Here is a 24469-nt window from a genome sequence, read left to right as displayed (position 1 = left end):
TTCTCTGTTCATATTGTGATAAAATTAAAACTTTGGCTTGTTTTGTCTAACTTGGGAAACAACTTGAAGACGTCACTTTGCAAACTTACCAAGAGCATTTGGTGTTATTTTTGGACGCGATCCAGACTAACTGATTAATCGATCAATTGAAAAAGTTATCTCCAGATTAACAGTCGCATCAGCTGTTGAGACGGAGGCTGTTAAACCCACAGAGCCTGAGCGGAGTGGAGCGAGGAGACACGTTGGGCTGTAAGAAGCCGAATAAAGTCTGGAATAAAGACGTCTGGCAGGTCTTTCGGTGACGATTCACATAAAAAAACGATGTCTGCTTCAACAATCAGATGTGGATTTTCCCTGTGATTGTCAGGTTGTGCACATCTGGTGTGAATCAGCCCGATAATCTTCCAGTGTGTCCCTCGCCTGAGACGCACGGCGGCGAACGCAGACGACACAGACCGCCGTTAAACACACAAGGCGTTTCTTTTCTTTTCTTTGTTTTTTGCATCTCGGCCTCGGAGGAGGAAATTAGACAGAAGAAGACGTAAAATCATATGTACAATTCAACATTTTGTCGTAATTCTGTGACATTACAAGTTTTACTACATTAAAAAAAAAAAAAACACTGGCATACAAAAAAACAATAATAACACAGACTATAAATAAACAGTCCTTTGTACATAAGGCACAGTTATTAGTGGTGCGTGTGTTTGCTCTCCTCACAGCTGCCGCTCCTCAAACAGTATCTGAGCGTACACGGTGCCCGAGCACGACGCCTTGCTCTCCGGCGGCGGCTTCACCAGCTCCAGCTCGGCGTAGGTCAGGCTCTCCTCCGCGATCTTCGGCTGGAGACCCAGGAGGTGAAAAAGGCGGAGGAGGAAGAGAAGAAGATGGGGGAGATATTTAATGACGTTCAGGTTAGAGTTGAAAATGTCTCCTCTTTAGTTGTGCTGCAACATATATTTTGTTGTGAGTGTGTTTAACTACATGTGACCACACAGTGTTAGGCAATTGATGTAAAAACAGACATAAATCATGAATTAAAGTAGGGCCGGGCGGAGACGTTCACATCCGCCCCGGCTGAAACGCCCCGGATTCATCTCGTTTTCCCACGTGAAATCTGACAGGGAATTTGATTTGTGGTAACGCAGATAAACATTAGATCTTTTTTTTTTTTTCCCCTCGCGTCGATGGAGTCCTGCTGTCGCCGAGGAGGATCCGTCTCCTCTGCAGAGAAGCCTTCTTTCTTACCTGGAAAATCCTCCATTAGAACAGCAACCCTCCAAGGTGTGACACACCTGGCTGTTAAAGGGGACAGCAGACGGCGCTCTGATTGGTTTACTGCCCAAAAGCCTTTAGAACGACCTTTTTTTCTGCCATTAAAATAGCAAAAGTGGACTTGGACGTACGCTCTAAATGCACGTGCCCCATGCTCTGCAGACCGTGACCTTAGATCGTTAAAATAGAGCCCTTAACGTTGGGAATTTGTGGCAAATGTAATAATTTCCTGTAGTTTGGATGACAGACATTTATTGTCCCTTTCCTCCGCAGGCCGTCCTCAACCATGATCATGGTAATACAGTGATGTGGTTTTGTAAATTGCCATGCCGAGCATTGTGAGCATCACTTGAGGTAAACACAGTCAGTTTCTAAAGGCCACATGAGAACCAGCATCATGTTACACAGGAATAAATGTCGGAGAAAACAGCAATAATGTCGAACAAGATTCCCGATCACCGCAGCAAGTTGGCATGACAGCCGGTAAAAGAACATGGTGAGTTCTGAACACAGTTGGGTGGTGTTTTTCGATCCACGGACGGTACTCACCAAAACCACTTTCCTCGGCTGTGGCTTTAAAAGTTTGGGCTTCCGCATTTTGTCTTCAATGGGAGCTGCAGGGACAAAAAACAAAAGCAACAACAAAAAACAAAAAGTCAGCGGATTCACAGAGACATGACCACAGACACAACAGACCCAACCCTCCTCTTGTTCACAGGACACAAAAAGCGTTTGATAAATCCAAGTTTGACTCTTCCACAGTGGCGTCCACGATGCGGAAACCCTGCAACTCACTGGCATCGAGTCGGTACATCACAAAATATCAAGCTTCAAAAACCCACACTGGTTAAACCGGCATGCGGATTCATGCTTTGAATAACAATGAATCATTTTCTGTGCAGTCGTCTCATGGAGTCAGACATAAAATCATGAGGTAACTCGCTGGTGCAAACTCCAGATAACTTAAAATATCCCCAGAGCTGTCTTTTGTGCTTTTGGGGGACAAAACTCGGATCCGTTCCGGCGCTTCCTTGCATCTCTTGAAGTGCATTCCGGCGCCGAGATACACAACTCACAAAAAGTTAGGGATATTCGGCTTTCGGGTGAAATTTCAGGATGAACCTAAAATGCATTCTAACCTTTACAGGTGAACTTAATGTGACCTTCTGTAAACTTTTGAATGCACATGTCCAACTGTTCAATGTTTCAGTACTTTGGTGTTTTCAGGTGTTTGATGCTCCAGCTCATCGAGGTCGTATCATTAGGGAACGGCTGCTGGAGACTGGGGTACCTCAAATGGAGTGCCCTGCACTTTCTCAGACCTGAATCCCATAGAAAACCTATGGGATCAGCTGAGTCGCCGTGTAGAGGCTGGAGCTCTGTACCCCAGAACCTCAATGTCCTGAGGGCCGCCCTTCAAGAAGAGTGGGATGCCATGCCTCAGCAGACAATAAGTCGACTTGTGAACAGCATGAGACGTCGCTGTCAAGCTGTAATTGATGCTCAAGGGCACATGACAAGTTATTGACACTGACATTTTTTGTTGTGGTATATCCACCACTGTTGTTGGCTTTTGTTTCAAGAAATTGTTTGAGATGAGGAAATCACCAGTGCATGCTTCTACTTAAATGCCCTACTTTCATGATATAATATCACTGTAGCGTGAACTTTTTATATTTTCAATAAATTTCACCCAAAAGCCAAATATCCTTAACTTTTTGTGAGTAGTGTAGATAGATAGATAGATATACTTTATTGATCCCAACCAGACGCCTGAAAACGCCTGTCTGTCCTCTAACAAGAGCTGTGGTTCATTAGGGGCGAGAATTCAGTCCAAATCAACCACTGGTAAACGGCCCCATAACACACGGTTTTACGTTGTGGTGATCATGGCGTTGACGTGATAGGCGGTCATTTGGAAAGCCAAAAGCCTCTGCTCAGTAAGTAAACGAGCTCCTTGTCAGTCCGTGTCGTTTCTGTTTTTACGAGGCCCTGGTCGGCTCGTAACCGGGCAGCGCCAACCTCAACGAACCAAACCAAGTCGGCTTTTCCAGGAAAGTCTGGACCCGAGAAACCGAGCGCTCCCCCCCGTAAACCCGGGGTTACCTTTTGCTGGTATCTCAGGTGGCGTGTCCTCCTGGTGCTCTTTGCTCCTCTTCTTCCTGTACCGCCTCTCCTTCTTGGGCAGGGCAGGAGACACGCTGATCACGCTGGTGACCGTCTCTCCTGAACTGAAGTTTACCAGAGATTTAGTGAGGCTGTCGGCACCCCTGTCTTTATTTTGTTCTATCCCTTTTTTCAGTATATTTACGTTTTTTTAAGCTAAGTTATAAAGGATTGCTGTAAATGTTTACCTGTTCTGTGGGCTTTTGACCAAGTGGTAATTATCTGCAGAGAGATGACAGAGTTAGAAAATCACCTGGAGTGGGGGCAAATGTTCATTTAGTCAAGTGAAACACACATTTCTTATTTCTTATACAACATTTACACCTGTTTTCATGCGACTTGAGCATCTGGATTATATCAGAGAGGGTTCATCCTCATTAAAAAGCTGGTTGTAAATCGAGACGTACTTAAGGTGGATATAAATCTGCCTGATGAAACACTTGTGGAGGTTTGAGATGCATTGCGGTTGTAATAAAATGGCACAGGTTGCAGCCAAAAGTATGATATCATGCGATGTAGACACTTTCTACCTAAAATCTCCAGTCCGGTCCAGCTCATTAAGAAACTCCAGCCGGTCTTGGATCCATTCTCAGTCCAACTAGACGGCGGTATTTGCTGTTGGCAGCCAAGTCAATACTACGTTTGATCTCATCAGCTGTCCAACTCAACTTTTGACAAATAAACAAGTCAAAAATGGCATCGCCCATGATTGGCGCAAGTCATGATGGAGGTAATTGGTTTTCCTGTGAAGCTATGGGACTTGGGCCGATCAGTTTCATGTTGTGGATGCGTACACGATCATGGTCACTGTCAGCTTTCTTTGTGTTTTTTGTCAGAATCCTCATCCTGAACCTTTTCTGGATATAATTCAGACACAAGTCGCATGAAATGACCCGGTGTAAATGGAGCCTTGCAGGACTTTTGAAGGTGCACCATGCAAAATATCCAGCGGCTGATTTTTTAAGTGACAACCCTTTACTCTCAAATGACAAAAAAAAAAAATAAATAAATAAGCACACAGTCATACACACAAACTCAACCATGAAATTGCTTGGAAAACCAGAAAAAGTCTGAGGAGCGATCGGAAGTTCAAACGAGTCCAAGTTCAAAAGAGGACAAGAACAAAGGACCATAGCTCTTCTCTGGCAAAGAGTTTAAAAGGGATTTATTCATAGACAATACATGTGCTTGTTAAAATAGACACAAACAAGGCTTTTAAACTTTTTGCAAGATGAGTGCCTCGGACCGTATTTCCAAAAAATGACTTGTTTCAATCGGTTTCCTGGTCATTTTAGTCTAAAGGATCCTCACTTCATTCAACCCTCGGTAGTTTTGCACAGTGCAACCTTGAAAAAAGACCGTCAGACACGTTAAAGGCACAACAACAGGAAACATTGAAAGACCGGGCGAGGTGGGAGGAGAGCGGTCGTCATGGCGATGCTGACCTTTTAACCTCTGCTTCCTCTGTATGTACTGGCAGGTCACCGTCACCGTGAACATGCACATGCACAGCAGGCCCACCGAGCAGATCAGCACGGCGCACAGGTACACATCTGGAACACACACACACACACACACAGCAGTCAAGTACATTGCTTTGCACGATGCAGAAACACTGAAGAGGACAGAAAAAACTTTTCCAAGAACATGTTTTGCTTTGCTATTTCAGGTACCGCAGCGTATCGTTTGGTTTGGGCTATTTTTTTACCCTCCAAGGACGATACCATCTCAGTCCACCACAAGCACACACACACACACACACATTCGTGCACACACGCCAAAAATATGACGCCTACCTTCAAACAAGCTCCACAGACTTTCTTTGGCCTTGGTGGCTGGTAGGACATGCACTGCAGGGAGAGAGAGAGAGAGAGAGAGATAGAGAGAGAGAGAGAGAGAGGGGAAACATGTAAAGTCCGTAGTCATCACTGTGGCTTCCCTGCCGCCTGATTACACGCTGCCTGGAGTTTAAATAAAGCTAATTGTAGGAAGACAACGAGCTGAGGTCGGCCTCCTCCCTGCCTGATGCTCCTCCTGAGTCGCAGCGTTCAACCTTTAACCGTCATTGTGTAAGTCTGGGCGAAATTCATGTGCCATCCTCAACTTTGACCCAGTTTCTGCCCGTGCTCCTCCAGAGCGGCAGCATGGGAACACGCTGATCCGCAGGAATGAACAAACCTATTGGGTACCGTCTTTACATCTTAAATACTGCAGTGGAACAGGACGAGGCGTTTCACAAGAATCCATACTGACTGACAGGGCTGTCAGCTGGACCAAAAAAATCAAATTCAAATATTGTATTCCAAAACAACAACAACAACAACAAATTTATTTTAAAAATAAATAGAAACATTGCATCAAATGCATCATGAAACTGTAGCGTGGCCATAATATTCTCAGGCGACTCCTGTTGTTCACACGACGTCCACAAGGGGGAGCAAGAAGGCCAGAACAGTCCAGTATAAGGTGCGCAAGTAGTTTTAGTAACATTAATTAATTTTTTTTTTTTGTTTTTGAGTAAATCTGGAATTGACAAACAGGGGCAAAATAATAACTGAGCGGGCTAACCCTTATTTTAAACGTTCATTGACAGAATATTGTAAAATTAAATCAAAATGTTCTCTATTTGGCGAGATTTCAACATTTGCCAGACACACAATGCATGACCGTATGGAAAAATAACAACAACAACAACAACAAATTTATTTTAAAAAAATAAATAGAAACATTGCATCAAATGCATCATGAAACTGTAGTGTGGCCATAATATTCTCAGGCGACTCCTGTTGTTCACACAACATCCACAAGGGGGAGCAAGAAGGCCAGAACAGTCCAATATAAGGTGCGCAAGTAGTTTTCGTAACATTAATTTTTTTTTTTTTTTTGGGGTAAATCTGGAATTGACAAACGGGCAAAATAATAACTGAGCAGGCTAACCCTTATTTTAAACGTTCATTGACAGAATATTGTAAAATTAAATCAAAATGTTCTCTATTTGGCTGCGGCGACGAGATTTCAACATTTGCCAGACACACAATGCATGACCGTACGGAAAAATAATACAAAGAGAACGACTGTGTGTCCGCTCGACTGTCCAATCGGTGAATTTGGACGGGGTGGGCGGTAGCGGCTCGCTGTTGCTGAAAAAAGAAAGAAAAAAAAAAAAAGCCATGACATGTGGCTGTTGTGAAGCCGGGGCCTCATTACACGTGTGTGTGTGTGAGCTTTGTCGGCTGCTTAGTTTGCAGATGTTATTTCAGATTCCTGGTGTAAAAGTGGTTCACGTGTTCGGAATGACATATTTCACACAGCACGTCCTACTTTGACTGCGTTTCTGCATCATCAGACAGGAAACCAAAGCATCACCGGACACTTTTTTTTTTTTGATTTTCTGGAGCGACAACATGTGGCTCTTGTGAATTTCAGACATTTTATTTAGCCGTGTGATGCTGGGCTGTGGGTCAGAGTTGGCGTTGTGGTTAATTAGCTTGCAGTGACTGTGTGCGAATGGAGAAACGACGAGCGGAGCAAAGCCGAGAGCAGAAAGCAGAGCACGAGTCAAGATTTCCAGTCCACATATATTCTTCATTCTTACATATTATTACACATTCAAAAGCTGATTTAGCAAACCTAAAAGTTGGAATAGTGTCCGTCGTGCTTTACTGTACATTAAAATGACAGCACATCATCTCACCATTGAAGTCAGTGTTTTGTTGTTTAGTTTCTACTTGAAGGCTACAGATCAGTGTTGCACTTGTAACTCAGTGTCTTTATTCTGATGTAATGCTTCAAATATAAAGTTTTTGTTCACATATTAATGATTCTACAGAGTCCTTTATGGAGGAATGTGTGCTTAATGAGATTTCTGTGAGATTTTCTGTAGAGACGCACCCGAATCCGAATCCATATTCAGCAAGTAAGGAAAAATGGATTTCCGCCGAAGAAATTACCCCTAGGAACATTTTTCTAAAAGTCTGGCTTTAGATAATGCATACAATATCTTTGCAATCTTGGTTTACTTGCAGGATGACACCGCTTTGACTGTCCTCGACATCCAGTCTTTTACTTTGAAGCAGCATAAATCCAGGTATTCAAATCTATCACTTACAAAAAAACAGAAGATAAAAAAAGCCGTAGCCACTTTTTTTTCCTGAACCTGAATTATTTGCTCCAAAACAAATATGAACACAAATGTATACAGTGGTGCTTCCACATACCTCTAATCCCTAAATGAGAAAAACTGGCCACATTTTGGCCGCACTACAGCAAAACTGCAACTGAAAGTCTCCCCATATTTCTATTTTCCCCCTCACATTTGATAAATATGTTTTGTGATAAATGTAAACAGCAAAAAGCCACATGGGTCTGGGTCACATTTCTAAAAAAAAAAAAAGTCTGGATCCTGAGACGGGTTGATTATGTGATATGAGAGAGAGAAATATTTGAGATATTTTCCCTGTACACTCTGAACTCTTCCATTGTCATTTGGTTTAATTGCAGGGTGTGTTTCTCTTCTCCTAAATGCTGTGTGTCCTCTGGAATTTGCTTTGGTCTGAATTTGCAGCGTTTTGTGTAAATGCTGCGCGCGTGTTGTCAAATTGATGAAGACGTTTTCTTAAATTGCTTGTGTTTGTGTTTTCTTGAGTTGCGACGTGCAGATCAGCCCACTGGGATCAAGAAAATGTCACTTGACTCAAAAAAAAAAAAACAAGTTGATTAGTGTTGGAAACAAGTGGGATTATCTCATCTAATTTTTTTTTTTTACATTGTCTGAATAATAAGATTTGAACATTGAAGATGAGACTGAATGACTGGAGATTTTCTGCAGTGAATTTGTGCTGTCAGTTCATATTGGACATGCTTTACATCCTAGAATAGATGTGAACAGCCATCCAAAATCTCAAAAAAACAAAAAACAAACAAAAAAAAACAGACATGAGCAGGCATTCGGAAGTCGATCTGGAGGCCTGCGGTGTGAACGCCGCCTCAATCTGTGAGATGAGAATTCCAGCCATGTGTTTTGTGTCCGGAGCGGCTGGGGAAAATATGTTTCCCATGCTCACCCCGCGCTCTCGCCGTCACCCCGCCCGCCGCCCCCGCATACACACCACTTCTCCACCCCATCTGACCGCACCCGCCTTCACACGGCCGAGCTGGTGGCAGCGAGCGGCTGAAGTGACACCCACCAGGGCCTCCTGAAAATACCCCCAAACCGCCGGCAGCTGAGGACGGGCGGGCTGGCCACGCCGGCTGGAGACGTTCCCACAGATTCAGGCGATCAGATAGGTGTGACACCAAATACACACAACCTGCACTCATCCAGCCTTATTTGTCTCTGAGAAGGAAATCAGCCTCTGCTAGGTCCATAATTTGTGAACTTGTTTGTTCCGCCTTGATTTTTGACAGTGTCTTATGGAGGAATTTGTCCCAGCTGCTTTAGATAAGAGCCCAGCAGCCTGCAGTACAAATGATGTCTGTGATTGTTGGTGTTTCTTCCTCTAATAAATGAATTCAAACATAATACTGAAGACTGAAATCAGCCTGCCTGGTTGGGCCTTAGTGCTTTAAATCAACAATAAATTTGCTTGTTTTGTGCTAAATTTGCCTTTTTTGCCGAACACCTGCTAGTAATTCAATGCATTTCTTTATTTTCTCTGACAAATGATAATTACACAAGTATTTGCAGAAATAAATGTGACGAAAGCCGTGTTCACTTCCCTCTCTCACATGCAGACATTAGGCTTTGTGAATGTGAGACAGAGCTAAATGGAAATGGACTGCACTTCTGTGGCACTCAAAGCGCTTTACAGTGTTCACACACACATTCACACACACAGTTGGCAGAGGCGGCCGTGCAAGGTGCCAAGCTGCCCATCAGCATCAGGAGCGGTTAGGGGTTCAGTGTCTCGCTCAAGGACACTTCGTCACGCTCTCTGGAGGAGCCGGGGATCAAACCGGCAACCCTCCAATGACCAGACGATACCCCATGTGTCTGTCAAACCAGTTTTCAATAGAGTAGTAGGTCAATAGCAAAGACTGAATGTTATGTTTATATGTGTAATTGAAATTCACCATTTTACTCATGGAATAGTCATGGATATTTTACATTGGACCTAAAGTGGGAACCATGAAGTCTCCATTCAAGCGTTTACCCTGCAGTAACACTGCAGACAGACTTCAAGGCCCTTCCAGTCACGTCTGATGACTGAAAATTGAGCACTTCCCCTTGTGAATGAACTGAAGGTGCACCATTAAGTATTTGTACAGTGCAGATACACACTAGAGCGAAATAAGTTAAAGCACAAAACTCATGTTCCTTGTAAGGTCTGACTGCTGAAAAGTAAAGCGATTCACAAAACAGTGCAAGCATGCATTGACTTTTGTCGGAAATGAAAGAAAACAACGAAATGAAAGGCAGGGAACGTTCCTTTCAGCCTCCCACTGGCTCTACTGTCACACTGCTTATTTTGTGGTGGGATAACATGCATTTTAACCGGATTTTCATTTTACAAGGCCAGCAGACAACAGCGCACATCATACGCACCAGCAGGCAAAGCACAAAGCATTTACTGGTTAGATTTCACCGACAAATGAGTCTGGCAAGTCAAACGGTGCCAAGTCAGAAAAAAGAGATGAACAACATAGTCAGAGGAGAGAAAAATACAAAACCAGATTCATAAATGCTAACAATATTAACTGTGCCATTAGGTGTTTATGGACAAGGTGCTAACACACACGAGGAGCCACAGGTTTAGATGCTCATTGTGATTTAGACATTAGTTACAGACTGTGCATTACTTAGAGCGAGGGGTCTCCGGAATAAAAAGCAGTGACCCTCCCTCTGAACGAAATATATTTTTCCTTGACCGTCCCCAAGTGGATAGAATAAAAAAGACGGGCCCTCCCTCGCCTAACATTATACTATTTTTGCTGGCGAAACACTGTTCAGTCTTTAGTCATGTTTAATAAAATATTTTGTTGTTTTTCTTCGTCCTCAACCAGGTGAAGAAAAATGCCGCTGTCCCTTGTCTCTTGAGTTTAATGAATTATTGTTTCCCTGATTTAATCCTGTAGATTAAAACAGGAATGCAGAGTTTAACAGGTAATCCTGAAACTATTCAATCTGAATCTGCTGTCGCATGAAAAATGAACAAAATGGCTCAAACGCAAAGTTAAAATCGAGCGGTCCATGCAGTTTGTGGTGGCTGTTGCGAGGCACCACAATCTTGTTTGACTCCTCGGTTTCTCCGAGTAATGTTCGATGCGCTAATTGGAATAAATGGTTATTAAATTAAATTAATTAAAAGGTTACTATATATATAGTAACCTTTTAATTCACTTTTTAAATATCTCTTCTGGCATTTATTCCTTATATTTCTTATTAGCACATATCAAATCAGATAATGTGTGATATGCATGTGTAAACAGGATAATTCAAAGAACTTGTAATTGACTTTTTTTCTTGTCTTTGTGTGTGTAATCAACTTGTGAATTTTTATAGTGATATCTGAAAGTAAAATTTTGAACCCCTTTCCCCTGTGTGTTAAAAACAGTGTTTTTTGGTATTATATGGTCATAAATAGGTGATTTTCAAAACTTTCCACCAATGGGATTCCTTGGGACTTTTTTCCCCTCACTCAGGACAAACTGAGGATACAAAACCAGTTGAGTTTGCTTCTCTTGCAGTTTGTCCTAGGTTGACCCCAATTTTGGCCTAAAATTACTGGACTAAAGGAGTCGTTGAAGGAACTCAGTATAGCTGCTGAATTCCAGAAAATCCCAAAACACACACACAAAAACTGTTTTATTTGGTCAATTCACCGTTCCAACGCTGGCAGCACACATAGTTACTGTTGCTATGTCTCACAAGCCAATGCCCTACCTCAGTGCAATCACCTGCCTCCCCTAGGCAGTTTCAACTTCAAGATGTCAGATGATTTCACTTTAATCCCTGATAATATAGGTCTACATTATCTAACGAATGACATAACAATATTCTCCAAGAAGATTTTAACTAAAGGGCTAAATTATTTTACCTAGCTAACCTAGGCTAGCGACAACAAACAGCTGACGTTATGCTAACGTTGCACTGTTGGACATGTCATTACGTTAGCATATCCCACTGCAGCACTCAAGGCTACGTTACTTACATACAAATTCATCTGTTTACCTGCTAAATATGTATCATAGGACAGACGTCTATATACACACATTAACGTTTGTTACGTCTGGAGCTAAGATGCCTGGTGAACTCCTTTTGACCTCCTTGGGTGAACTGAATCCTCACCTGAAACAGCCTCTGGTTTGGGAGCGGATAGCTGGGCGGTCTTAGAGCGCCTTCTAGTGTCAAGGACTAGTAATGTTACTAATGTATTGTAAATGCACTGAGAATAATTTTCTTCACCGCAAGACTTCAGTTACAGTCTAGTAGCCTAGTGATACATGGTCGCTACAGAAGTTTGTTTGAGACATTAGTTGTACGTGGAATTATGAGGGGCGTGGTCTTGTGTAATCGGCCAATCCTGTTGGCTGTATTCTCCGGGTTGGAATCGTGAATTCAGATTTCTACGACCCTCCTCCCATTTTTCTCCAGTGCACCCCTCTCATAAATTTCCAAAGATCCCATGATATCTCAGGTTTTTTTATAAACTAAGGTTGATGCTGATACCAAGCGGCAGCCTCTCAGAGACCCTTGCGAGCCGGTGACTGACGTCTTCACCTCTTTCCGGTGGCTCGCTAAATCGTTTTTTCCAGACTGCTGCTGGAGAGGCGTTTGCGTCTGGATGCCCAGCCGGAGGACTCTTCTCTCTCGGGAAGTTACCTTCGGAGTCGCTTCCCATCTGTGAAACCGCTAAACCCTACACGGAGCATATGTGACCTACATTCTGCTGTTTGGCTTTAATAGTTTTTTTTTTTTTTTTTTTTGAGGAGGAGGAGGAGGAGGATAGACAAAAAAAAATAAGACTTGGCCTCAGACTGCCGTAGCTCGAGGATATTTACTTTATGAACCTGAGCAGGTTTGCAGGTTGAAGGATTTAAAGGCTGCCCGAGGCAAGACTTTATGTAAAAACACAGACGTTTTATCAGGCTACATCACAAAGTGGGGCTGCGGCCGAGGAGCGTCCCGTCTGCCTCGCTTAATCCAACTTCCAGCTGTGAGCAGCGACGGAGAAACTGTTTAATAGAGTCCCAGAAGAAAAAAAAAAACAAGTAAATCAGAAACAGGATTTGGTCATTTTCACCTGAGTGTGGCACTGGAGGAAAGGTCTTCAGGTCACCAAAGTTGACAGAGTTCATCTTCAGGGTGGCATGTGCTTTCCGATTTTCACGGCAGTTCGTCTAATAGATAGTGAGATATCGAATTTGACATTTTGGCCTAAGCGGTGGTCCTAAAGGGAAGATCATCAGGGCGCCACAATCGAGAGGAATCTTTCACCAAACATCATGGCAGTCCGCTGATTCCATTTCGTGACATCTTCTGTGTAAAGCTGATATTTGGCCTGTGGGTGGTGTTAGAGTAAGGGTGCTTTCAGACCTGTGGCCCATTTGCTTTGTTCCAATTCAGGGGCTAAAGCGATACAGTTGTTTCGTTTTTCGTTTGGAGCGTTTGTGTTCACAGGGCAGCCGTCTGTAGCGGTTCAAAGCTGTAAACAAATGCCATGCGCGAAAAAACTGTTCTCTCATTGGTCAGAAATGACCCCGAAAGAAGAAGTTTCCTCTTCCGTTCTTACCCCGGAAAAAACAAAAACCATGGAGCATCTTCAGCGTGTGGCTAGTTTGTTTCTGTGTGTTTCTGTGGTTAATGTACCCAGTGGCGGTTCTGCCCATGTTGCCGCCCTAGGCCAAATTACTGCCTTGTGCCCTTTCGTGTTACTACTCCTACCTACTTTTTATATGGACAAAATCTTGTTTGAATAAAAAGCCACCGGCCATGGCACCGGTCGGCATCAGGCAGGCCGGTACCGGATCTGACAGGTGAGCGGCGCTGATGATTTATTTATTTATTTATTTTTTTTTTTTTTTTGCTCTTGAGCCGCCCCCCACATGACACGCCCGTGCCTAAAACCGCTACTGAATGTACCGGTGTTCTGTAACGGAGGAAAACATCCCGTTCTACCGGGAATCAAGACTGCGCAGGGAAAATAATATCATACTGCATCTACTGAGAAGAAGACGGGCCGCGACAAGGAGTCGCCGACGAAGATGGGCTCTGACGCTGAACCACAGTTATGAGTGAGTTGTGTCGGTTGCTGTGTCGATTCTGTTCTCACTGCAAACGAACCGCTCCAGGGCTCGAATGGAATCGAGCCGAGACCACCTCTTCTAGGCGATCTCGGCCCGCTTGTTTTGTCCCGCATCCGAGAGCGATCGCTGTGTTCACATGTGTCCAAACGAACCGATCTTTAGGGGGAAACGCTCCCTGTTTCGGAACAACTGCTCCAAACGGGACAGGTCTGAAAGCACCCTAAGTTTCAGTCAATTTCATGGTGAATTTGCCCAGCAGACTGAAGAATATGTTGCCTTGGAATATTACATAGGATAATCCCACTTGTTTCCAGCGGTAATCAGCTTATTTCCACAATTTTCTTGAATCAAGTGTCATGACCTTGATCCTCGTGAGATGATTGAAACAAGTGGGGTTATTTCATCCATTTTTGCAGGTTTTTTTTTCAACACGTTTGAAGAAAAACAAGATTTTAATGCTGAATATGAGACTAAACGACTGAAGGCACAGATTTTTTCCAGTGAGCTGGAGAGTCGTTTTAATTGGGTGTAACTTTCCAAATTCACACTAAAGCTTTCTGTCCAAGTGCCGCGGGCTGCTCTCTCCTCTTCTTTTTCTTCTTTCTCTGCTTCTCCCTCATCCTCTTCCTCTGCTTCTCCTTCTCCTTCTACTCCTCCTGCTTCTTCCTCTCCTTCTTCTCCTTCTCCTGCTTCTTCATCTCCTTCTCCTTCTCCTGCTTCTTCATCTCCTTCTTCTCCTCCTCCTGCTTCTTTCTCTCTTCCTTCTCCTGCTTCTTCGTCTCCTTCTTCTGCTTCTTCCTCTCCTTCTTCTACTCCTTCTCCTGCTTCTTCGTCTCCTTCTTCTACTTCTACTCCTTCTCCTGCTTCTTCCTCTCCTTCTTCTTCTTCTCCTTCTCCTGCTTCTTCATCTCCTTCTTCTGCTTCTTCCTCTCCTTCTTCTACTTCTACTCCTTCTCCTGCTTCTTCCTCTCCTTCTCCTTCTACTCCTCCTGCTTCTTCCTCTCCTTCTCCTTCTACTCCGTCTCCTGCTTCTTCCTCTCCTTCTTCTGCTTCTTCCTCTCCTACTCCTTCTCCTGCTTCTTCCTCTCCTTCTCCTACTCCTTCTCCTGCTTCTTCCTCTCCTTCTTCTGCTTCTTCCTCTCCTTCTTCTTCTCCTGCTTCTTCTACTTCTTCCTCTCCTTCTGCTTCTTCCTCTCCTTCTCCTTCTACTCATTCTCCTGCTTCTTCTCCTTCTACTCCCTCCTTCTACTGCTTCTTCATCTCCTTCCTCTCCTTCTTATTCCCCTGCTTCTTCTTTCACTTCCCCTTGCTTCTTTCTTTACTCCTTCTCCTGCTTTTTATTCTCCTCCTTCTCCTGCTGCTTCTTTCCCCTTCTCCTTCTCCTTCTCCTCCTCCTTCTCCATCTTATTCCTTTTCTTCTCCTTCTCCGTCTCCACCTCCTGCTCCTCCTCCTCCTCCTTCTTGTCCTTCCACTAAATCAGATAACACTTTGTCATGTTGAAGAGTGAAAGGCAAACTGAAATGATTGGTATTATTTTTTGAGTCAGGTTGTTCATATTCTCTGTGGTCTCAGCGGCGTGGGGTTGCTGCTGTATGTTTTCATAATATTTCTGCAAAAAAATCCTGCTAGTTTAAGCACACCCGGGACATTAGGGCAAATTTATTATAATCTAAAGAACGTCCCTTTGCTCGAGAGTGAATTATTGGCGCCGTAAATCTGGGCTGTCAGAGACGGGAGGCTGCGAGATGCTCGTCTCGGCTCGGCGTTCTCTGACTCGCTTTCTGTGTCGCTCTTTCAGCGCTCTGTCAGCGGGGGCAGCTGCACATGCTGGAATAATCAGAGGCTTGGAGAAAATCTGCCGCGCCGCACTGTACGCCATAAAACTGTCTTTATCCTCATCCGAGAAAATGTCATCTTCATACGAGCGCGTTTTGAATGGCCGAGGACGGTGGAAACAACTCACACAACTGCTTTTTGTTCGCCGGAGTCACTCAGCTGCATCCAAATGCCGTCCGACTGGGTTTCTGGCTTGTGCCTCCTTTTTTTTTTCCTTTCTTTTTTTTTTAAATTTGTGCCCCAACAAACCCAATACTGTAAACATCAATAGAGGGATGTGAACCGGACAGAATAATGGGCCTCTCTGTCCGAGTGAGTCAGCGCTCTGTGTCCATTTAATTTACTGTATTATGAAAGACTGGAGGGGAACCCGAGTGCATGGCGGCATTGTGTGTCCCAGCAAAGCTTGGAATAATCGCCATTTGCTTCCTGTTGTCTCTGCACGGCCTTTCTTCCGACAATTAGCATCTTTATATAGCCGTTCGCATTGTGCCGTCTATACGCAGGCCTTTCTTTTTGCTTCTCATTATGTCCCCTTTTCATTTATTCCTCTGCCTGAGCTTTAACAGAGAGGAAAGTGTCCTGCAGATCGGCTCCTCCGCAATATTCCCCCGTTTTACACAAAGTACCCAGAGTTCCTTGTCGCGTCTATACTTAAATGCACACCACATCCGCCTGCCACCAACGTTAAAAAAAAAAACAAAAAAAAAACTGCCCACATGTGTTATAGAAATACCTAAAACGAAGCTGCTTTTGTTTGTGCCAGGAGGAATACGTGTCCTCTGCGCTTAATCCTCTGACCTTTTTCATGTGTTTACAACAGTAAGTGGTGGGAGTTTTATGTGTGTGTGTGTGTGTGTGTGTGTGAGTGTGAGCTGGTGGAAACACCTGGTCACCTAATGTTACCCGAATTCCATTAGTTTGACGTCACACACACACAAACACACACATGTGCACATATCCTCTTGTCATCTGGTGTTTCTCATCTGAAACGGGGACCAGAGGGTTTTTTCCCCCCTCAGATGTGGAGCTAATGTATATCATCGCGAGCTGTCAGACGTTAGTTTGGAGAAAAAAGCAGCGCCCGGTGGTCTTCTGGACACAAATAGCGCAGTTTCCATTTTTCCAGCGACCCAGCCTGGATGTGGACGGTTAACTCCACAAAGTGTTGGTCGTAAATATAAATCCTAACACAAATGAGGGGAGCCTTGATTGGTTTGTTTTTGGAGTCGCTGGCTCGCCTATGTAGGTCACAGAAAAACACTTTGGACAGGAGTTCAGCCGGATCACAGTGGATTAAATGTGGGATTTTTGGGGTGTTTTGAAAAGCGATAACTGAGATTTTGATCACTTTTAAATTGGGATTTGGATCGGATAACTCAACCCTGCCTTCAATAATAGTGCAATTCGCAAAGTTTCATATAAGAAAATAGGATCATCTTGGTAATTATCTATTGGTAATAATCTGTTGGCAGTTCAGTGACTTATATTTGTGTGTGTTTGTTGTAATATAATAATAAATAGCTTAATCTTGCCTCCACTGGATTTAGAGACATGAAAGGCATCATATGTAGCCAAGACATTATGATGTAATAAGTGAATATGAGAGGAAAATACAGCCTTTGCATCTCGAATCGTAGATTAAAATGTTCATTTACACTTTATTTTGGAGTTTGGAGTTAAAAAAAAAAGGTCAAATTTTCAGAATACAGCCAGAAAAGTGAGGCTGCAAACTGTGCATAAATCAAAATCTCAAAGCTCAGTTTGCCTGTGAGCTTTTTCAGACCACTTCCCTGACAAAGCAGCTATTTTGGTGTTTTTCAGGGTCTTTGGCTAAGAAATAAAGACACACACATGCATGAAGTCGCCCACCTCAAATAATCGTGATGCCAGAAAAAGACTCCTGTCACAACTGCAGCATTCAGCAAAAATGTCGCAATTGGACTTTTTTATTTATACCATGCCGCCCTGCTGCAAACCCACCGTGGCCTGGAGCTTCCTCGGATGAAAATAGCTCAGCCCACATCCTTGACCACTAAAAGGTTGAGGGCGCGGCGCGAGCCAAACCGCCCACTCACCTTGTCGCTGCAGACAAACATCGCACGTTCACCTTCCGCAGGCACGACTATCTCCTGCTCCCTTTCTGCTGAGTCTCTCCGGACTCCGCGTGTCTGCTCTACTTTCAGGGGGGAAACTCCGCGTCCAGGCCAACGTCAACAGCGCTCGGCGGGGACGGCGTGTCTGCCCGGCCCCAGACTTGGCCGTAGATGCCCCGAAAGTCACCGCCTGCAGGAACGCTTCCATGGAAAATGTGGTGAGCAACGTCTCGGTGTTGCTCAAAAGCGGAGAAGGCTGCAGTAATGAGATGAGTCGTCCTCAGAAAGCTGCAGGGATGAATTATTGCGAGGCAGTTGCTCGTTGGATGAGGCCGCACTTAAAGTAGTAATCTGCGTATAAATAAATGTCCATTTTGCTGCTGCCTTTGACCTATGACTGGTTTACGAAACCCTTTTTACATGGACACTCACTGAGAACATATCCATATAAACAAGTCATTTAGACTGTCAGTGTTAAAACCTCTTTTTTTTTCTTCAAACAAGATCAAAAATCTGCCAGTGGGATGAGATAATCCCACTTGTTTCCAATGTAGCTTCACTTGTTTCAGTTATTTTTCTGGGAACAAGTGTAAATCTGTTGAAACAAGGCAGAATAAGGCAGATTGGCGCACTGGGATCAAGAAAATGACACTTAATTCAAGACAATTCAGGAAAAAAAGCTGATAAGCCCTGGAAACAAGTGGGATTATCTCATCCCACCGGTGGATTTTTTACCTTGTTTGAAGAAGAAGATAAGATTTGACCACAGAATGAGATTAAATGACTTAAGATGGATGTTTTATACAGTGTAGTCGCTCTTTCTTCTCGGTATGTCAGCCACCTGCAGGAACTCAAACTCTATCAGCGGAAATGTCAACGAGAGAGACATCTCAGTCCCGCCCACACTGTTTGATTGACAGGTGATCAGAAGTGCGGTGCAGAAACGGCGCACCAATCAGCGCCAAAGATCGAGACTAAATCAAAAATCAGCGATCTTGCACTCGGGCCTTTTTGGCGATAAGAAACTGAAATTGAAAATCTGCCACAACCGAATGAGTCATGACTCATGAGAGAGATTAAAAAAAAAAAAAAATCTACTTTTAAATCTGCTTGTTTTATGAAAACGATGGGGTTTCTTTGCAGCGTCGGGTACAACGTCGATGTGTCATCCATTCCACTGTGTGAGAGGCTCGAGTGCCAGCCGCAGCATCAAAACCACTCTCTCTCTCTCTCTCTCTCTCTCTCTCTCTCTGCTCTTTCTCCAGGATAATCTGCTCTGTCAAAGCCGCAGCTCATGGCGATGGAGGATCCTTTTATCTCCGCGCTCGCTGCGAACCAATGGCGTTTCCCCTCCCAAATCAAAAGCAGGACCGTCCTCCTGCTCGGTGAACTGACTTCACCGCCTCTTCAGCCAGATGCATTAGGTCATCCCGCTGCGGTCGGGCTAACCGCTACTACTGGAGACACACCATTGCTCCCCAATGACAAATATTTTCTCTGCTATCTATGGTCTACCATTATCACAATTAAATTTCACTTTCCCCAGTGTTGTGGTAGCACAGATAGTTTTAAAGTCTCCGCCTTCGGTTTTTGCTTCCTGTAGCGGTCTGATTGATTTCTGCGTGCACCTACTAATGTTAGCTATGTTATACTCAACACACACAACGTAACTGAAAAGCTGCAATATGCAACTCTTTAACATTAAAATAACAAACAAATTGGACACATATATAATCAGTATGACACCCTGTGGTGAGATTAGCTGACATGAAGCAGTACGAGGAAAAACAATGAAGTTAAATGTTCAGAAATACTAAACATCAGGCTACGCTTTTTTTTTTTTAAATGCAGAATTGACTGCTCGTTAAAGGAATACACCAACATTTTGGGGCAAAATCTCCTTTTTCTGACTTACCCAGACTGAGACAAGATGTTTGATACCATTTTCACCTCTGGACGTCCAGTGGTTTGGTTCCTTTGGGTAGCATAGCATTTTAGCTTAGCATAAAGACTTGAAGTCTATGGGAGTCGTTAGCCTGGGTTCTTCAAAGTGGAGAAATAAACCTTACAGCAACTCTGAGGCAGTTTTTTAAAATCCCAAAATGTGTAATCCAAGTCCACATGATACACTGTGTAAATTAGACAGCTTTGGGGTTGCTGTAAGTTTTATTTTGACAGTGCCAGGCTAACGACTCCCATAGACATCAAGTCTTTATGCTAAGCTAACCTGAAATGCGAGCCATAGGAAGTGAACCACTGGACATACAGAGGTGAAAATGGTATCAAACATCTCGTCTCAGTCTGGGGAAGTTGTAAAAAGGCTATTTTGACCACAAATTGGAGTGTTCCTTTAAGATGATTGACAAGTATTGGGGCAAGAACTTGACCAATTGAGAAGTAAGTAGGCGGGGCTGCACTTTGTGTCTTAAGGTGAAAATGATGCATTTGCTTTAATGCAACTTCTGCCAGTGTTGTGGTGGAGGAGATGTTTTGACGGATATATTTGTAGGCTTAAAACTACACATCCTGAGTTGTTGTTTTTTTTATCTTTGTAGATTAAAAGGCCATCTTAAAAAATCTGCGTTACACACCTGGCAGCTGCTCAGTACAGCCACAGTCTTGTAATATCTGCCGCTGAGTGTTTCTGCTGGAGAGGCCTGCCGTCTGTGTGCATATGCTTATGAAAACAGCGTTTTTCATTACTTGTTTTGTGGTTGTATAAACGGTCATTAAGTCTCCACCCTCCACCGACACGCTCTGTGAAGTCACTCTGTCAGACTCGCTGCTGCAGCTACTGGCTTCTCCTCCGGTCCTGTTCCACTGTAAATGCTGCTTTTACCAGCAGGGCCGTACCCGTGAGTCACTGTCCCCCACAGCCAAAAGTCGGGGCAGGGATTATGGATTGGGCTCTGTCTGTCCGGCCTGTACGTCTTCTGAGCCTCTGCTGCCAGTTTTGGATGAAACTTGAAGGGAACGGTTGAGTTTTACACCGGAGTCCCACACAGGGCCCCACGCCTCAAACTGTCACTGTGGATTTCTCTTCTGTAATTTATAGTTGCAATTTCGTGGGGACTCAACCCCCTCAATGTTGGGATAGAACTGTCCCCTGACTCTGATTTGGCTTGGCCGCTGCCGTTAATGAATGTTGACTTGACTTTAACCTATCCAAAATTAAAAACAAAGATATGATTGTCTCCTCTTGGTCCACCTTTTTTGTCTCCAGCTTTACAATTTAAGGTTGTTCGTGTGATGGTCTTATCCACGTAGAGCTGAATCGAGATCAGCCGGACTTATCTGTAGATTCTTCAAGGCGTCAGTTCAGGACTGAAGAAGCCTCTTGGATGAGAAATGAATCGTCTTCAGGAGTCTACAAAGATTCCAGCTGATCTCAATTCAACTCCACATGGATAACCATGACCTGGATGACCTAGGACCTACAGACATGTAAGTCCTCAAACGTCTATGTCCCAATTAGTTGGATGTTGAAGACCAGAGCTTCTCCTGATAGATCCACATTATATTCATCGTTAAAGAACTCCTTGAGCTTTATTTTTACTTTTGCAAAGGCATGTACACTATTTGCTTCCCAGTTTGGTCATGGTTCTGAACTGAACTTGAGTTGCTCTAGTCTTGAATCAGAGTTTGTCCCCTTTGTTCCTAATTTGGACTTGAACTCAACTGAGCTGTTCTCAACTACAGCTTTGTCTGTAACTCGGTGACTGTGAATTGGTGGGTGTGGGTGTGCTCAGCAGATCTTTCCAGGTTAAATAAAGATAAAAGAGGCACAACAGCGCATCGGCCCCCTCACCTCTGAGCTCGGTGGCGGCGGTGCAGTTGTTGGACGCCTTCCAGCGGTCCTGGTGCTTTTTAAACTCCTGCACCCGGCACATGTAGAGCCCCCTGTCCCGCTCGGACACGTTCAGGATCAGCAGGTCAAAGATCTTCCCCTGCTTCACCACCGTCAGTTTCAGCTTGGGCCACGGGAAGCTCTTGGTGTAGTTGCCGTAGAAACGGGCCTTCCTCATGTTGACCCGGGCGATGAGGAGCTCGTCCTCCGGCCGGTCCGTGCCCGCCGGCAGGAAGGTCCACTTCACCACCGGTAAAGCGCTGTTGCGGCGGCGCTGCGACACGACACAGGACAGCGTGACGTTTTGACCCTCCTGGGCCACCGTGAAAGGGGAAGGGGTGATGGTGACGTTGATGGCCCAACACAGATCTGGAAAGGAAGATTTAGACAACAAAAAAATCATTTAACTGCACATGCCGGAGGAATATGAAGCTGTTTTTGGCGTGCAGCAGGGTTTGGGTATCAAGGTTTAGCACAAGGACTGTGTTCACACTGCTGGCCTTCATGCTTAATGCCAAATTCCTCCTCATATGTGATTTTTGGATGACTTTTCATATCTATTTTTAGAATTTAACTCCCATTACCAATGTGAAAATGACAGCAGCGTATAAAAGATGCAGAGTTTAAACAAAACACGCCACATCTGCTCTGTATCTACAGATTAAGATATGAAATGTGCCTTTGAATTTTGATGGAATGAACCCCCCCAAATGACAGTCAAGACGCTTATTTTGGCTCAGTCTCAGACGAATGACGCAGCATTCATTATTTCTGTCTAACATCACGTGTAGATCGCATGCGTCGGGATCTGATTTGAGATCAGAATTGAAAAAAAAATGAGACTTTTTGCTGTTCACGCTGACTGGAAAACGCCAGAAGTTGAGATGCAGCTCCAGTGTGAACGCAGCCGGTTCGTCTTGGTGGACAGGGCTGGCTCGAGAAATCCAGCAATGACAGGATTCACGAACATTTCCAAGGAGATAAGGGAGTGTTTTCTCTCCAACATCCCATAAAATCAGAGGTGCTTGTGATCATTTTAATTTAAAAGAGGATGGAAACCCTGGCTGTCCTCCTCCTGAAATTTAAAGCTGCCCAGTGGTCCAAAGGTGAACAACACGTACAGATTCTGTATTAATGTATATTTTACATTGCACATGTCTATGGATATTCTCATTTATCCAGGTCATCGTTCTCTTTGGGCAAATTGAATCGTAGGCAACTGGACTTGTATTTGTCTTAGGAAAGAGTCTTGTCCTAAGACAAATACAAGTCCAGTTGCCTACGATTCAATTTGCCCAAAGAAATTCACATTGCACGCTTTTACAAAATGTGGAGATTTTTTCCTCATATGTTGACATGAGCAGATAGTTATTTCTGATTATGAGAAGAGGGTTGGGGGTTATGTGTGGAAAGTCACCGCCATAACTGAGGCCTTCAATTCACAAAAAATACAAGTTTTACTTCCCGTCATTAACGACATCCTGCTGATGAAACAGCAGATGTGATGCGAGGAAGCTGTTTTTTCCCGAGCGCTGCGATTGAGACTGAAGGTGCGCAGGTAGAGAGGAGGCATGTGTCTTAACGCCTGACCGACTGACCCGGATTTGCCTCTTGATGCTTTCGGCGCCGTCAAAGAACAGCAAAGGACACGGATGAGTAATATCACAAATGTCATCAATGTCTTCTTTTTTTGTTTTGTTTTGTTTTTCCACAATGTGAAGCCAAGGGTCAGTTTTGAAATCCGGCCAGAGCAGGACTCAGGGCTGCATCTTCCCTCTCCCGCTGACAACTGCTGTCTTTGGCATGCGACGGCTGACGTGGGAGGAATATTGAGGAACTTCACTTGCATGACAATATATCACACATCTGTTTTTTTCCAACACCGGGCCATTTCATAATCCACACTTTCCACACTACGTAAGCATATTTCTGTCACACACACACACAGAGAGAAACTCGTAATTCACTTTCAGCATCTCCTTTGAGACGCTTGTCTGTCATTTGGTTTTCGCACGACAAAACAAAGAAAATGTGGCCAAGAGCCGGATAAAGAGAGGCTTCTCGTTGTCGCCTGTTTATGCTCTAAACTCTAGACGACTGCGTTCAAGCTTTTATTTTGACAGGAGTCGCAGTCGCTCCAAATTAACGCCGAAGTTAAACTGCAGACTTTGTTTTAGTTTCGTACACTTGACGGGAAGCCACCAATTTTCTGTTTGCCTTCCCCTTTCATTTCTGCAGAAATATTCGATTGTGATAAACTTGCTATTTTCCTGCCATCACACCCTGCAATCATACTTGGGATTATATTTATTTCGGCTCCAACTCACCATCACACTGAGAGCTTGCTCTAGTCAACAAAGTTGTTAAAGTGCTTTGTGTCAGACTATCCAAAAAATGCTGTCCAAAACAGTTTTTTTCCTCCTTCTCCCCCATCTCTTCAAGTTATAAACTGAGCCATTTTTTTTGCAAAACCTTTTTTTTCTAAATAGATAAAACTGTTCAAAACACGTCATGTCCTCCAGATCTTCTTTGGTGTGAAGCTGAATAAAGTTGTCCTACCTTCAAAGAGCGTGCGAGTCAGGAAAGCGAAGACCACAGAGGAGATCTTCATTTTCCACGGCAGCAGCCTCCATAAACTCCCAGTTAAAAGCCTCTGAAGAAAAGAAGCCCAGGATTCCTCTGCTCCCTCTTCTGCTGCTGCTCCTCTTCCTCCTCCTTCTTCTTCTCCTTCTCCTCCTTCTTCTTCTTCTTCTGCTTTTTTCCCCCCTTTCAGCGGTGGAGTGTAATATGAAACATTGGCCGCTCTGTTTCCACTCAGAACCTCCCTCAGCCCCTCCCCCCTGACACTCTGTGAAAACACACATTTGGCATGGCTCACGTGCGCACACACACACATACTCAGACACACACACACACAAACGGACAGAGATGCAGACAGGTGACCATTTGCAAGGACACACACACACTCTCTCTCTCTCACACACACACACACACACACCTCTG

The 24469-nt window shown here is 44.1% G+C and overlaps 1 protein-coding gene and 1 long non-coding RNA gene across 2 annotated transcripts in view; one reads left to right on the top strand and one right to left on the bottom strand.

Annotated features, from left to right (window-relative positions):
* The window catches only part of LOC115377915 (uncharacterized), a 31095-nt gene extending 11474 nt beyond the window's left edge, over positions 1–19621 (top strand). The window contains exons 2-5 of the long non-coding RNA XR_003930075.1: positions 723–914; positions 1549–1771; positions 4922–4986; positions 18885–19621. This is a non-coding gene — a long non-coding RNA (uncharacterized LOC115377915). The remainder of the gene's footprint in view (positions 1–722; positions 915–1548; positions 1772–4921; positions 4987–18884) is intronic.
* Positions 47–24077, bottom strand: vstm4b (V-set and transmembrane domain containing 4b). Its single transcript, XM_030077990.1, has 8 exons — positions 24026–24077; positions 21428–21835; positions 5238–5291; positions 4887–4994; positions 3630–3663; positions 3382–3506; positions 1825–1889; positions 47–842 (listed from the first exon to the last, which is right to left on the bottom strand). Exons 1-8 carry the CDS (start codon positions 24075–24077, stop codon positions 717–719), a joined length of 972 nt encoding a protein of 323 aa, XP_029933850.1. The 3' UTR covers positions 47–716.
* Between the last annotated feature and the right edge of the window lie 392 nt (positions 24078–24469).

This window comes from Myripristis murdjan, chromosome 19 (assembly GCF_902150065.1).
Source record: "Myripristis murdjan chromosome 19, fMyrMur1.1, whole genome shotgun sequence".
NCBI classification, from domain to species: Eukaryota; Metazoa; Chordata; class Actinopteri; order Holocentriformes; family Holocentridae; genus Myripristis; species Myripristis murdjan.
The sequence above is the reverse complement of the archived record's forward strand: the minus strand, read 5'-3'. Positions and strand labels throughout refer to the sequence as shown.

Coding starts and splice junctions, on each gene's coding strand:
- vstm4b (XM_030077990.1), bottom strand. CDS start 24,077: ATGAAGATCTCCTCTGTGGTCTTCGCTTTCCTGACTCGCACGCTCTTT. Junction 3,507..3,629: donor GTCAAAAGCCCACAGAACAG/GTAAACATTTAC, acceptor GGTAAACTTCAG/TTCAGGAGAGACGGTCACCA. Junction 843..1,824: donor AGCCGAGGAAAGTGGTTTTG/GTGAGTACCGTC, acceptor CTGGGTCTCCAG/CCGAAGATCGCGGAGGAGAG.